The following is a 15,239-nucleotide window of genomic DNA, read 5'->3' on the forward strand; positions in this document are numbered from 1 at the left end:
CAGTCTTTTCAGCAAGTGGTCCTGGGAAAACTGGAGAGTCCCAAGTAAATCAGTGAAACTGGAACACACCCTCACACCATGCACAAAAATAAACTCAAAATGGCTTAAAGCCTTAAATGTAAGACAAGACACCATGAAACTCCTGGAAGAGAACATAGGCAAAACACTCTCTGACATCAACCTCCTGAATATTTTCTCAGGTCAGTCTCCCAAGGCAACAGAAATAAGAGCAAAAATAAACCAATGGGACCTCATCAAACTGACAAGCTTTTGCACAGCAAAGGAAACCAAAAAGAAAACAAAAAGACACTTTACAGAATGGGAGAAAATAGTTTCAACGATGCAACTGACAAGGGCTTGATCTCTAAAATATACAAACAACTTATGCAACTCAACTGCAAAAAAGCCAACCTCCCAATGGAAAAATGGGCAAAAGACATGAATAGACATTCTCCAAAGAAGATCTACAGATGGCCAACAAGCACATGAAAAAATGCTCAGCATCACTGATTATTAGAGATACGCAAATCCAGAGTACTACAAGGTACCACCTCATACCTGTCAGAATGGCCATCGTTAATAAGTCCACAAATAACAAATGCTGGAGAGGGTGCGGAGAAAAGGGAACCCTCCTGCACTGTTGGTTGGAATGTAAATTGGTACAACCACTATGGAAGACAGTTTGGAAGTACATTAGAAAACTATATGTAGTACTACCATATGACCCAGCAATTCCACTCTTGGGCATATATCCAGACAAAGCTTTCCTTGAAAAAGACATATGCACCTGTATGTTCATTGCAGCACTATTCACAATAGCCAAGACATGGAAACAACCTAAATATCCATCGACAGATGAATGGATTAAGAGGATATGGTATATGTACACAATGGAATACTCCTCAGCCATAAAAAGGAATAAAATAATACCATTTTCAGCAACCTGGGTGGAACTAGAGACTCTCATGCTAAGTGAAGTCAGTCAGAAAGAGAAAGACAAATACCATATGATATCCCTTACATCTGGAATCTAATATATGGCACAAATGAACCTTTCCACAGAAAAGAAAATCATGGACAGGGAGAATGGACTTGTGGTTGCCCGGGGGTGGGGTGGGGAGGGAGTGGGATGGATTGGGAATTTGGGGTTAATAGGTGCAAACTATTGCCTTTGGAATGGATAAGCAATGAGATCCTGCTGTATAGCACAGGGAACCATATCTAGTCATTTATGATGGAGCATGATAATGTAAGGAAAAAAATGTATATGTGTATATGTGACTGGGTCACCTTGCTGTACAGTAGAAAATTGACAGAACACTGTAAACCAGCTATAATGGAAAAAAATAAAAATCATTGAAAGAAAAATAAATAAAAGAAGAAGACAAGGTGGAACTCAATCAGAGTAGCAAAAAGAAAAAAGAATTTTAAATATGCAAATATGTCATAAAGGAATTATGATAAAGGGGTTAATTTGGTAAGAGGATATAAAATTTGTAAATATTTATGTCCCCAACATAGGAGCACCTAAATACATAAAGCAAATATTAACAGACTTGAAAGGAGAAATAGACAGCAATGCAATAATAGCAGTGAATTTTAAAACTCTATTTACATTAATGGATAGCCCATCCAGATGGGAAATCAATAAGGAAACATCAGCCGTAAAGGGTATGTTAAACCAAATGAACTTAAAAGATATTTATAGACCATTCCATCCAAAGCAGCATGATACACATTTTTCTCAGGAGCACATGGAACATTTTCCAAAATACATCATATATTAGGTCTCAATAAGTTTAGGAGGGTTTAAATAATATCAAGCATTAACAGGTCTCAATAAGTTTAGGAGGGTTTAAATAACATCAGGCATCTTTTCTGATCACAATGGTATAAAACTAAAAATTAATCATATGAAGAAAACTGGAAAATTCACAAATATATGGAGATGATATAACATGCTAAAATAACCAATGAGTCAAGGAAGAAACCACAGTAATAAAAAAATATAACAAATAAAAAATAGAAATGTTATATCGAAATTGATGGTAAGCAGCAAACACAGTTCTAAGAGGGAAGTTCATAGCAATAAAACTAAGAGGGAAGTTCATAGCAATAAATGCCTACCTCAAGAAATAAGAAAGGTCTCAAATAGACGACCTAACTTTACACCTCAAGAACCTAGAAAAAGAAGAAGTCCAAAGTAGAAGGAAGGAAATAACAAAGATGAGAGTAGAAATAAATGAAATAGGGACTAAAAAGACAATAGAAAAGATCAATGAAACTAGGAGCTGGTTCCAGATAAAACTGACAAAGCTTTAGCTAGACTCACCAAGAAAAAAAAAGAAAGGGGACTCTTGCAAACACATTTTACAAAACCAGCATTACCCTGACAGCAAAACCAGACAGGATGCCACAAAAAAAGAAAACTAACAGCCAAATCCTTGATGAACAAAGGTGCAAAAATCCTCAACAAACACTAGCAAATTAGATCAATAATACATAGATTCATACCCCATGATCAAGTGGGATTTATTCCAGGGATGCAGGGATGGTTTAACATCTGTGTATCAATCAGTGTGATACACCACATTTAAAAAAAAGAGATAAAAATCATATGATCACCTCAATAGACACAGAAAAAACACTTGATGAAATTCAACATCGATTTATGATGAAAATTGTCAACAAAGTGGGTAAACAGAGAACACAGCTCAACATAATAAAGGCCATATATGACAAGCCCATAGGTAACATCATACTCAACACTAAAAGCTGAAAGCGTTTCCTCTAGGATCAAGAACAAGACAAGAATACCCAGTTACCACTTTTATTCAACATGGTATCGGATGTCCTAGCTACAGTAATCAGGCAAGAAAAATAAAAGGCATCCAAATTGGAAAAGAGGGAGTACAAATGCCACATTTGTAGACTGCATGATTTTATATATAGAAAACCCTAAAGACTCCATAAAAAACAAAAAAAAGAAACCTGTTAGAACTAATTAAAAATTCAGCAAAATTTCAGGATACAACTAACATACACAAAAATCTGTTGCATCTCTTCACACATGAACTGTTTGAATAACAAAAGCCTCTCTTATCACTTAGGAAAGGCCAAGGGTTTTAGGAGCTCTGTGCCAAGAACTGGGGATGAAGACCAAGTGTTTTTGGTTTTGTTTTTCCTCTTTTGGCCACCCCATGGCATATGGAGTTCCCAAGCAAGGGATCATATCTGAGCTGCAACCTGTGTTGCAGCTGTGGTAACACCAGATCCTTGACCCCCTGTGCCCAGGCCAGGGATCCAACCTGTGTCCAATAATACTTGGTCTGTATTATTTTGTATTCTACCACACACCTCAATATATCTTTTTTGGTGGGATAGGGCGACCATGAGATGCCATTCAACCTGTAATGGTGAATTTGAGAAATACACTTGACCTTTCTCAGCCTTCATTTTTCCCATCTCAGTGGGCCATTGGAAGGAGGTATAATAAGTAAAAATTAATTAGATTTAAAGTAAAATTTGTACATATTTCAAAAGCTTTTTTTAAACCTAACTAAAGCCTCAACTTGTTCAGCCACTATGTACTGAGTAGCACCTCTGTGCTAGGCTCAGCAGCACCATGTTCTGGGAAAAGAGAAGTGGGAAAGACTGACACAAGCCTGCCCTTGGGGAGCTTACAGTCTAGCATTGGCCATGAAACACAGGATAACTAGTCAACAAGCAAAAAGAGTGTTCTTGAAAAATCAACATTTATAGGCAGCAAAGCCTGCTAAGAGAACTGGACTAGAAATTTGGGAGTTTTTCCCTGAAATCCAGATAGATCCAGTAGAATGAGGTGTTGAGATCAGTAGTATTAGAACCAGCCTACCTGTGTTGGAATTCCTGCACCTTTATCAAATTAGCTGTGACCTTGGGCAGATGCTTCAAACTCAGTGTGCCTTGATTTCATTAGTCACAAGAATAGTAATACTACCTATCCCCTAGTGTCGTTTTAAGAATTAAATTATTTAGCACATGGAAGTGCTTACTGCAATGTTTGACACAGAAAAAGCATTCAACGAATGTTAGTGATTATCATCCTTCTTGTTATTGGGTAATTGTTAAAAAGGGCAGGCCTGAATTCTTTAGTGAAATGTTTTCTTGGAAAACAAGTCAGCCAAGATCATCAGTCTTCATGTTTCTAGTTTTACCCCCAAAATATGACCTTTTGGGAGTTTCCTTGTGGCACAGTGGGGTAAGGATCAGGTGTTGTCACCACAAGGGCTTGAGTCGTGGCTGTGACTCGGGTTCAGTCCCCAGCCCAGGAACTTCTCCATGCCATGGATGCAGCCAAAAAATAAAAAAGAAAAGACGTTTTAAATTGAAACATTTGAGTAGTCTTGGAGGAATCATGTGGATGAACACGTAATGCTTGTGACTGTAAATATCTAGAGCTACAGTCGGAGGTTCAGGTAGATGAATTCTAGATCTTACAGAATTGTGGGAAGATGGAGCTACTAGGCCTTGTCACTTTATTTGCCTTTCTATGTTTAGGGGACTATGGAACTCCACTTCCTTGGTACTTTCTTTTACAAGAGTCTTATTGGCTTGGTGGTGAAGGTGAGTTATTTTAAAAAATTTTAATTAAAGATGAAAAACTATTTAAATGTTTGAAATTAGCTCCTTTGGCTATGCATGGGCTGTACATGCACTGTAGAGGTGGCCCTGACACGGCGTGTGAGATTCCTCATTAGTTAGCTCTCTGCTGGGGCTCTGCTTCTTGGTGCAGCAGCATAGGCTCTGGGAGCCCACATTTTGGTAGTCACTGGGCCAGGGTGATGGCTGAGCATTGATAAAGCCTTGTGTCCTGGTTGAGCCCAGAGGGATTAAACTTAAAAGAAGGCCAGACCACTTCAGGGTACAAATGAGTGCTGCAATGTCTCAGTTAAAGCAAATGGATCCAAAGACTCATAGAGGAACCTTTGCATTCGTCTTCTGCTGTCTCCCCTCTTCTGCTTTTTTATTCCTCTCCACTTTTTCAAATATAAATGAATTTATTGTCCCAAAGTAAGGGCCCATCCAGAGGCTGGGGCAGAGCTGCGATCCTCGAGGCATATACTTCCAGATTGTCTTAGGACTGTCCTTTCTTCTGGTTGGGAAAGAGGGCCAAAAGGCCGTTTGCCCAGAATGCATCATGGATAAGGTTTACCTTTCCTCCTGAAGAGGCCAAGAGGCCAAGGGAGAGTTCTCCAAGTGGAGGGAAACTCCAGAGTCTGGTGAGGCAGGAGGAGGCAGAGAAACGCCAGGGCTGAGAGCTGGGGACTTCCCTGGAGCTGAGAGAGGCTGGAAGCAAAGGAGATGCTTTCCACTCTCTCTGTCCCTCAGCTACCTGCTCTTTTTTTATTGAGCCTGGGCCAGGCTTTATCCTTTAAGCACTAAGATAGATGTTTGTTTTCTCTAGGGGATTAGCCTGGGGCCTTTAAAAGGCTTGAGGGGTGGGGGTAGTTGCTTTTTTTTTTTAGTGGTTCAAACAAATAGCACGTCTATAGCTCAGTTTTATTTTGTTTTTCCATCGCGTTAGTTTGTCTTGTGTCTACCTGTAAACTTTTAAGTTTCTGCTACAATAAATTTCTAACCCTTCATAAATGAGAATTTTCAGCACAGAATTTTTTTCTTGGAATGTTTCTAATTTCAACGAATATCAGGACTTGTGGGCGTTTTTTCCCCTCCACAATTGCAGCAGATACTCTACCTTTAAAAAAAGAGAAAAGAAACAGAAAGAAACTTAAGTCAAATGTGCTCCTTCAAAAATGAGTCCCATTTTATTTTTGCCAAGAGTAGCCAAGAGTTTTCTACCTGTTTCACAGGCTAGACTGGAGCAGATTCGTAAATCTCTCTAAAATCAGAAAAGAGCTGAGTCTTTCCACCTAAAGCCCCTCCTTTCACAGATGAAGACACAGAGCCGAGAGACATCCAGGGTCTTCCCCAGTTCCCCTTGCTCACTGGGCACAAACCTGGAACTGGGATACATGCTTCCTGGCAAGGAGCTCGCTCCGGTGACTGGAATATTTCCCCTTGCTGTTTTGTGATTACACATTAGAGCAGCGAGACAACTAGTCAAGTGACTAAAGGAATGGTGGGCACTAGGTTTAAACGTCCTTCAGGCAATGGAAATAGAAGTACCGGAGGTGGCAGGTCCCTGAGCACTGGCCCGTTTCTGGCCACTCCACCGTGTAGCCTGCAAACCTACAGATGGCAGTGCGGACAGAGGGAGGCCTTGGTTGACTGCAGCATTAAAAAGTTCGCCCTGTTTCCCTGATGGCCTAGTGGTGAAGCAAGGATTTGGTGTTGTCACTGCTGCGGCTCAGGTTCAATCCCTGGCCCGAGAACTTTGACCTGCCCCGAACACAGCCCCCCCGCCTCCCGCCCCCAAATTCGCCCTGCTCGTGTGTGTGCCCTTGACGACATGGTCTCGTCCTGCCCGTGCCACCTTCTCTCCTTTCGGGCTGGCTCCCTCGCTGCTTCTTTTCCCCTTTCACAATGTCCTGCTGTCCTTTTAAACCAAATGCCAAGTTTACAGAATGTGCCCAGGAGATGGGGAGAGGGTGGGGGCGGGGGGGGGGAGTTTGTGTGAGTGTGAGGCTATGTGTGTGTGTCTACAGCACAACTCACCATTTGTGCAAGCCTGCGCGTTAACCAGGCTCAATGCTGGTGTTACTCCCCGAAGACCCGAATGCCTGTGAAAGTCGATTTCTCAGGTAAACAGTTTCTCAAGCCAGCTGCTCATCAAATCGGCTTGAATGTACTCAGTTTCACCATGACTTTGATCAGGTTGGGATTGGAGTGAGAAGTCCTGCTGGTGCGCTAAAGAGAATTAATTCAAGTCACTCCTATTTAAAAAAAAAAAACTTTTTTTTAAATCACAATTTCTGACCTTGGGGGCCCCTCTTGGCATGTAAAGACGAGGCGTAAAACCCTGTTACAAAGCTCCCTCCGGGCTCAGCAAGGGCTGCCACGTCCACTGCTGGTCCCGGGAATGCTGACTCGGGGGTGCTGTGCTCCCAGCTATGGCAGGAAGCTCTGCGCACCCCTCTTCTCCCTCCCTCCCTGCCTTGCCTGAGTCTCCGCTCTCAGCGGGAGAGTAACCCTGGCTTCTGGTTGGGGCAGGGTGTTCGACCCGAGAAGAAAGGGCGCTGGAGAAGACAGAACCTGTGACGGAGGAGATGGAGGACCCGGAGCACCCGGAGGGAGTAAATGGTAAAAACTCTGTAAGGAACGCAGAGCAGAGGCGGGGGAGGCTCAGAGCCCCGCAGAGGCCGGGGCGGAACACCTGGTGGCTGGGGGCAAGTCGGCCCCGGGCGGAGGACCGTCTCTGCTGACGGAGGTTGAGCCTGGTCGCCTCTCAAGGGCCAGCTGCACGTGTGTGGACTGAATGGTCCAGCCAGACGTGAACGCATATTTCCTGGAGAAAGCACATCCCAAGTGTGTGGTGTGTTTGTGCCCTTGTTAGGCAAACCCCGAGGGAGTTGCACAAACGTGCTGACTTCCGAGGATTTAGCAAGAACAATAACGCGGGTCACTGGGACTCAAAGCGGATATGAGCTATAAGGAAAGACAAAAATAAACGCTTCTGCGCCCGGCGGGAAGGGTCTAGGGGAGCTGACCGCACTCCAGTCGTGGTTTGCAGATCCAGAGGCCATTCATTCAAGCCATCCAAAGCCCCTCCTGGCCATGGACGTCACCTAATGGTTCCTCATCTCAAGGGCCGAGTTTGCAAGTGCTCCCTGGCCTTTGCGTCCTCACTTCTCAGTCCTGCTCTTCTCCCGTGTGCTCTCTTCCTGAAGCCATGCCTTCCTCTAGAACTGACCCTTGGGTGCTAAAATGCTCTTGCCAGCCTCACCCTGGGTGTAGGCCGCTGGGCTGCGTCTGGCCTCCATGCCCTTCGCCCACCCCAGGTTTCATTCACAAAGCTGAGGTCAGAGCCCTGGGGCCCCGAAGGGGCTGGTTTCCAGTCCGCAGAGGTTGTGGGAAGACCCTCCTCCCAGAGCGGGACTCGAAGACTGAAATCAGGGGGCTGGGGGCTGGTCCCACCGTGAGGCCAGGAGGCAGAGAGAGAGGAAGCATTGTTTTTTGTTTTGGGGGGGATTTTTTTTTTTTTGCAGAAAAAAAATCAGAACTATGTTATATAAAATATAAGCAGGGCTGTGTGGGGCGAGTGAGGGCTCAGAACTGTAGTGTATACAATGTAAGCAGGGCCATGGGGGGCGAGCAGGAGGGAGAGGTGGAGTCAGGGAGAAGCGGCCTGCACGGTGAGGCAGGGCTCGGGGAAGGGCTGCGGGAGTAGAGTAGCGGAGGGACAGTTTGAGGGACATGAGGGGGAAGCGTGGACTGTCCTCCCCAGTTAACGGGCGAAACTCTGGAGCTCCGAGGAGCGAGCCGTCACCGTCAAAGAGGTTTAGGCCAAGGTGGCTCAGAGAAAGGCAGCTCTGAGAGTGGGCATGGGAGAGTCTGAAGGAAACTACTGCTTGGGGAGGACGATGAGAAACCTGAGCTGTTACAAGAAATCCACCAGGAAAGGCCCAGCAGCCTCAGACAGGAGGGCCTGGGACTGAAGGCTGAGCTTCGGGCTGACCCCACACAGACAGGGCGCGCTCTGGGTTGGCATGAATCCCAGCGCTGCCACTCAGAAGCCACGTGACCTTGACTGGCCTCTTGAAGCCTCGGTCTTCAGTTTCCTCATCTGTAGAACTGGGCATAGGGCTGTCTAGTTCCCTAGGGCTGTTTTAAGGGTGAAATGAGGAAATCCATACAAAGCACTTGAAGCAATGCCTGGCTGAGTAACTGCTCAGTAAATGGCAGCCGTGATTATCCGCATCATTCTGCAGTCTTTCTGACAAAGACCTAGGGCCGTGGGGGCCCAAGACAGTAGGCTGAAGAAAGAACCTTGGGGATGTGTTCATTAAAACGGTGTATTTACACCATGTCCGTTTTTCCAACAAGAGTGCTTCTTCGAACGCGAGCTCCCGGGCTTGGTCCCCGGCGTGTGCGTGAAGAATCTGGTAAAGACTTTTGAGCCCTATGGCCGGCCGGCCGTGGACCGCCTGAACATCACCTTCTACGAAAACCAGATCACCGCCTTCCTCGGCCACAACGGAGCGGGGAAAACTACCACCTTGTGAGTGAGTCTCTTGTTTTCTGGCTCCATCCTTCCTCTGAGCGCCGCCGTCTCCTCTGTCGCACTGCCTCTCGGTGATGAAAATGCGCTCGACGTCTGGGCGCCAGGAGAGTGTAAGGCTCACCGCAGTTTTCAGCGTTTACAGGCACCTTTGCTTTTCTTTGATGGTCACATGAAGTTGAAGCGGGAGGTGGCGTCGCAGGGTTATCGCCCCCTTTGTGTGCCAGGGGAGTGGACATCCAGAGAGCTGAAGTGACTTTCCCAAGGTCACCAAGTTGGAATGGTTCTGCGGGGACAAGAGCCAGGTCCTCCCGCAATTGTCTCTGGTCTCTGATGCCAGCCCCACTCCCGCCTTTTCAGCCCTGCCGTCGTGGTGGTGGTCAAGCCGTGGCCACACCATCCCATGCCTCCAGCTACAGAGCACTCCTTACCTTCAAAGAGCGCTGCTTTTCGCACCCAGAAGGCTCGGTAGTAGTTCTGGAGGAGGTTAAGGGATGCAGTCTCCAGAGGGGCTGTGGGGGAGACCTCAGCCCCAGAAGCCCCTCTGCTTTTAGAAGGGGCCGAGCGCCATCTGCTGGAAGGAAACGTGACAGCCAAGGTTTCCCAAGCCGCAGCTGGGGGGCCCCCTCGAGGGTCAGGGAACCCACGTGAACGCCTCTTACAGAGCCCCAGGAAGGAACAGCGGTGTCCACCCTGCACTGGAATGTTCTCTGAGTGGAATGTGGGGCTGGGCCATTACACTTGCTTCTGTTTCCCTCTAGTGGTTGATCAGCAGACAAGTTCAGAGGGCCTGCGAGGGTGTCTGACCTCGGGCCAGACTGGGAGGGGCAGCCGCCACCCAGCTAATTTCTCTCCTTGTCACCTAACACGGTCAGAGAGCCCGACGCCCCATTCAGGACCCCGAGGCAGACACATTGCTTCATGACCGTGAAATGCAGTGTTGCTGGGGCTGAAACACAATGTTTCATAAACGTAGCATGATGGTGTTGAGTTGTTCTTCCTGCGGGCACAGTTCTCTGTGCCTTGTACGTATTAGCCCTGTTTAACCCTCACAACCACCCCATGAGGTGAGAGTCACATTCTCATTTTACCAGAAAAACGTGGTGGGAACCCCCAGGTCTAGCCTCAATCTGTTAATCTACAAATACACCCTGGACGCCTGGGCTTCTCACCAAGGCCTTGCCCTCTGACGTGGTGACACCAGACAAAACCCGTGTCTGACTGCCTTTGCCGGAGCCCCTGCAGCCCTGGGAGCAGTGACGGCTGAGCGGGGGAGGGATCTCCGGAGCAAGCGAGCCTTGGGCAGCCGGGAATCCTGCCTGCGAGCACTAGGAATAAGTGAGGCAGAGAAGAAGGGTGGATGTGGTCACGGCCTAAGGGCCTGGATGCGCACACAGGGGCTGAGTCCCACGGGTGCCAAGTCCCACGCGGGCCGGTCGGTTCCTGAAGCTCGGGATGGTCTGGCTCACTGAGGGGCATGGGCGGGCATCACTGAGGGCCCTCACCCACCCTGGGGTGGAGGCTGCTATCCCAAGGCCATCCTTTCCGTCACTGACTCCTGCATGTGGCAGGTCCATCATGACAGGTCTGTTGCCACCGACATCCGGGACCGTGCTCGTTGGGGGAAAGGACATCGAAACCAGCCTGGATGCCATCCGGCAGAGCCTGGGCTTGTGTCCACAGCACAACATCCTGTTCCACCAGTAAGTGGGGTGGGAGTGAGACCCGCCCTATGCCCTGCCCTCACCCTGCCCCCAGCAGCAGGTGCTCCAGGGCCCAGCTTAGGGACGCCCGCTCTGGGGGCAGGAGGCGACACTCTTCTTTGTTGTCCCCCACATTCAAGGTCCCCTATCCTGCTTGTGGTGAAAATGTCCCTTAGAACACGGGACTGTGCCTCCGGGGCTCTTCCTGCTCACAAGAGCGATGCTGCCATCTCTGCGTCGGGGAGGCGGGTCCCGGGTCCCTTGCTCCGTCTTGCCCAGAAGTCTGGTCCCTCTCAGGATCAGAGAGGAGACATCACGCACTGACTTTTAGGAAGCTTTTCAGTGGCTCTTTTCCAAAATGCGTTTCTTATCTAAAAGGAAGGAGGGAAGAAAGGAAGGAAATATAGATTACAGCAACAACAGAGTCGCCTCTAATTTCACCCCCCAGAGAGAACCACTGTTATGTGTAATTTTTCAGACCTTTCTGTTACGCATGTGTAGATGTACATACATCTTTAAAATGTAAACTCTGTGTATATGCTGTATGTACCCTGCTATTTTTTTAAGCGTGATGGCTTTTTTTAACCTACGATATCATGAACACCTTTTCATGCTATTACATTTTCTTCTACAAAGTACGTGTTGATGTATACAGACCAGTCCGTTGTATGATGCGCTATTTAAGCCGTCCCCTCGTAGATATTTTCGCAAGGTCAGGTTTTTCGGTCTTGTTTTTTTCTGTTACGACATCGTGATCGCTAAAGCTTTGTGCTGGCCCTCGATCACGTCTCTAAGGTAAATTGCTAGAAGTGGGCGTGCTGAGCAGCCTGCCTTTCTCGCCGCCCGTCCCTGTAGCCTCACCGTGGCCGAGCACATCCTGTTCTACGCGCAGCTGAAAGGGAAGCCCTGGGAGGAGGCCCAGCTGGAGACGGAAGCCATGCTGGAGGACACAGGCCTCCACCACAAGAGGAACGAAGAAGCGCAGCATCTGTCAGGTGCTTGGGCTGAAGAAAGTCAGGGCTGTAGCTGGCAAACCCGGTGTTTCCCACGCTCAGGGCCGTGGGCGTGTTTGTGTGTGTGTGTGTGTGTGTGTGTGTGTGTGTGTGTGTGTGTTCTGAGGCTGCCACGGGAGCGCTCCTGCGGGTGGGAACATTCTATAAAGTTATTCTGGGCATCAAGGAGCAGCCCACCTCTGGATTATTTCCCGCTGTCTTAACAGCAGCCTGGGCTTGTATTTGCTCTGATGTTTATGTCTTTGAAGTAGAAGTTGATAGGGAGTTCCACCATTGTGGTTCAGTGGGTTAAGAACCCAACTACTATCCATGAGGATGCAGGTTCGATCCCTGACCTTGCTCGGTGGGTTAAGGATCTGACATTGCTGTGAGCTGTGGTGCAGGCCAGCAGCTCTAGCTCTGATTTGACCCCGAGCTTGGAAACTTCTGTATGCCACAGGTGCAGCCATAAAAAGCAAAAAAAAAAAAAAGTGAGAATAGTTTTCAAATGGTCTGATCCTAGGAGAGATTTTCTTTTCAGCATCATGAGGGCTGTACCGCTAGGGTTTTGAACGTGTTATGAACAGCTAAGGAGGCGGCATCAAGCTGCTGCTGGATCTCAGACCCTTTCCATGCAGCCAGCCTGGGCCCTCCCCGTGTCCTCCACAGCCCCCTGACCCCGCCTCCCTGCCCCTCTAGGTGGCATGCAGAGGAAGCTGTCGGTTGCCATTGCCTTCGTGGGAGATGCCAAGGTGGTGGTTCTGGATGAGCCCACCTCCGGGGTGGACCCCTACTCGAGGCGCTCAATCTGGGACCTGCTCCTGAAGTATCGCCCAGGTAGCGGCCGCTGCGCGGGCCCTGTGCTCTCACCAAGGCTCTCCGTGTGCTCTCCACACTCTCACCCCGGCAGTTTGCAGCTCAGTGTAGTAACAGCCACAGCGACACTCACATGGGGCTTTAGCACTGGCTTCAGGGAGTCTTAAGCTCCCCATGAAGCCTCCTGAGATTTTTTTTTAACGCAAATATAAGCAGGGAGTTACTGATGAAGCAGTCTACTTTCCAAAAAATCCTCTAGAAAGTTCCCAATCTGCAGCCTTTCTGTCTGGAACAACTGGGGCAGCTCTGGGTGAAATTCCTCTTTGATTAAGGGGACCCGAGACACTTACAGAAGCCAGCTGCGAGGGTGATGAGCCTGTACGCAGTGCTGCAGAGGACATCCGCGGGGCAGGTGTCTCAAAGTGGGGCAGATCCAGGAGAGACAGCAGTCAGAGCCGAGCGCCATAAAAGTGACAGTGGGGCTAATCCCACGGTTGCTTTGCCATCCTGGAATCCTCACTTTCTTTAATGGCATCCCCGGTTAGTACTACAGTGTGTGTGTCTGTGTGTCTGTGTGTGTTCTTTGCAAAGATTATAAACACAGTACTTATTCTTTTTTTTTTTTTTTATTTTCCCACTGTACAGCAAGGGGGTCAGGGTATCCTTACATGTATACATTACAATTACATTTTTTCCCCCACCCTTTCTTCTGTTGCAACATGAGTATCTAGACATAGTTCTCAATGCTATTCAGCAGGATCTCCTTGTAAATCTATTCCAAGTTGTGTCTGATAAGCCCAAGCTCCCGATCCCTCCCACTCCCTCCCTCTCCCATCAGGCAGCCACAAGTCTCTTCTCCAAGTCCATGATTTTCTTTTCTGAGGAGATGTTCATTTGTGCTGGATATTAGATTCCAGTTATAAGTGATGTCATATGGTATTTGTCTTTGTCTTTCTGGCATCACTCAGTATGAGATTCTCTAGTTCCATCCATGTTGCTGCAAATGGCATTATGTCATTCTTTTTTACGGCTGAGTAGTATTCCATTGTGTATACATACCACATCTTCCGACTCCAATCATCTGTCGATGGACATTTAGGTTGTTTCCATGTCCTGGCTATTGTGAATAGTGCTGCAATGAACATGCGGGTGCACGTGTCTCTTTTAAGTAGAGTTTTGTCCGGATAGATGCCCAAGAGTGGGATTGTGGGGTCATATGGAAGTTCTATGTATAGATTTCTAAGGTATCTCCAGACTGTTCTCCATAGTGGCTGTACTAGTTTACATTCCCACCAACAGTGCAAGAGGGTTCCCTTTTCTCCACAGCCCCTCCAGCACTTGTTATTTGTATAAACACAGTACTTAATGATCCAGAGATCATTGCGTATAAAACTCAATAGATGCTGAATGACAGTTATACGTGTCTCATATATGGTGATTTCCTTGCATCAGGTCCTCTGTCCAGTGAAGAAATACTCTGTGAAACAGTGATTTACAATATGCAGGACGCTATATACAATATTAGCTGTCATCATTCGTATTCTAATATCCTAGACTTTATTGCAGAATACTTGTTTTTGTGTATCAACTCCCGGCTTTGCAACCCACGCAGCGGGAGGCTGCAGTACTCCCTCCCACCCCCACGCGGCCCAGTCCTGCCTGGTGACCCCCTGACCGCTGCCCCTGCAGGCAGAACCATCATCATGTCCACTCACCACATGGACGAGGCCGACCTCCTCGGGGATCGAATCGCCATCCTTGCCCAGGGGCGGCTCTACTGCGCCGGCACCCCGCTCTTCCTCAAGAGCTGCTTTGGCACCGGCTTCTACTTGACCTTGGTGCGCAAGACGAAGACCGTCCAGAGCCACGGCAGAGGCTGCGCGGTGAGTGTCCGTCCAGGGAGGGAGCCCGTCTGGGTGGGAAGGACCGTGGCGCACACGTCCACAGAAGTCAGCTTCTAGCCAACAGCATCGACCTCTGCGTTTCCAGGACCATCTGTAGATTTTGATAAAAGGACACTCTGAATTCTCCTACAGAGATCCTTTACCCTAATTAAAACAACGAGTTTTAAATAAGATTATTAGCGGTCAGGATGCTAAACTACACGCGCGGTTTGGTACAACCAGGAGGGAGGGACTTTTATGCGGCAAAGTTCCACTGTTTAAAGGACAGTAGCTGGTTAAGATTCCTTTTTCATTCCAACATGTATGTTCCTGAATGAAACCCAAGTTTCACTGGTAACTGAAAGCCAAGAAAAGGCTTCCCTGCAAACTATAACCTAAAAATCATGAAGCCAAAAAACCACTGACCAGCAGAGAACATCTCAGTTTGTCAGGAGTCCAGGTTCAAGGCTGGGCTGTGAAGCAAACAAACTGTGTCGTCCTAGGCAAATTGCTAAGTCCCTCACAGTGGCTGGGCTTTTCCCACATAGAAAATGAAACATAATTGCTGTTCTGCTTCTTGGGGATGTGGTGAAGATAAGGGAGATAAAGCAAGATAAGTGTCCCCTGGCCTCCTCGAGAAAGGTGCTGCTCCCATTCAGGTTGTCTTGTCACGCTTATTTTGTTG

The 15,239-nt window shown here is 47.7% G+C and overlaps 1 protein-coding gene across 1 annotated transcript in view; it reads left to right on the top strand.

The window, feature by feature from the left end:
- ABCA4 (ATP binding cassette subfamily A member 4) overlaps nucleotides 1-15,239 on the top strand; it is a 130,325-nt gene that overhangs the window by 70,701 nt on the left and 44,385 nt on the right. The window contains 7 exon segments of the mRNA XM_021090184.1: nucleotides 4,540-4,605; nucleotides 7,153-7,242; nucleotides 8,986-9,160; nucleotides 10,732-10,863; nucleotides 11,719-11,858; nucleotides 12,555-12,692; nucleotides 14,361-14,554. Coding sequence (XP_020945843.1) covers nucleotides 4,540-4,605; nucleotides 7,153-7,242; nucleotides 8,986-9,160; nucleotides 10,732-10,863; nucleotides 11,719-11,858; nucleotides 12,555-12,692; nucleotides 14,361-14,554 — 935 coding nt within the window.

The sequence above is a fragment of the Sus scrofa genome, chromosome 4 (genome assembly GCF_000003025.6).
Source record: "Sus scrofa isolate TJ Tabasco breed Duroc chromosome 4, Sscrofa11.1, whole genome shotgun sequence".
Taxonomy (NCBI): Eukaryota; Metazoa; Chordata; class Mammalia; order Artiodactyla; family Suidae; genus Sus; species Sus scrofa.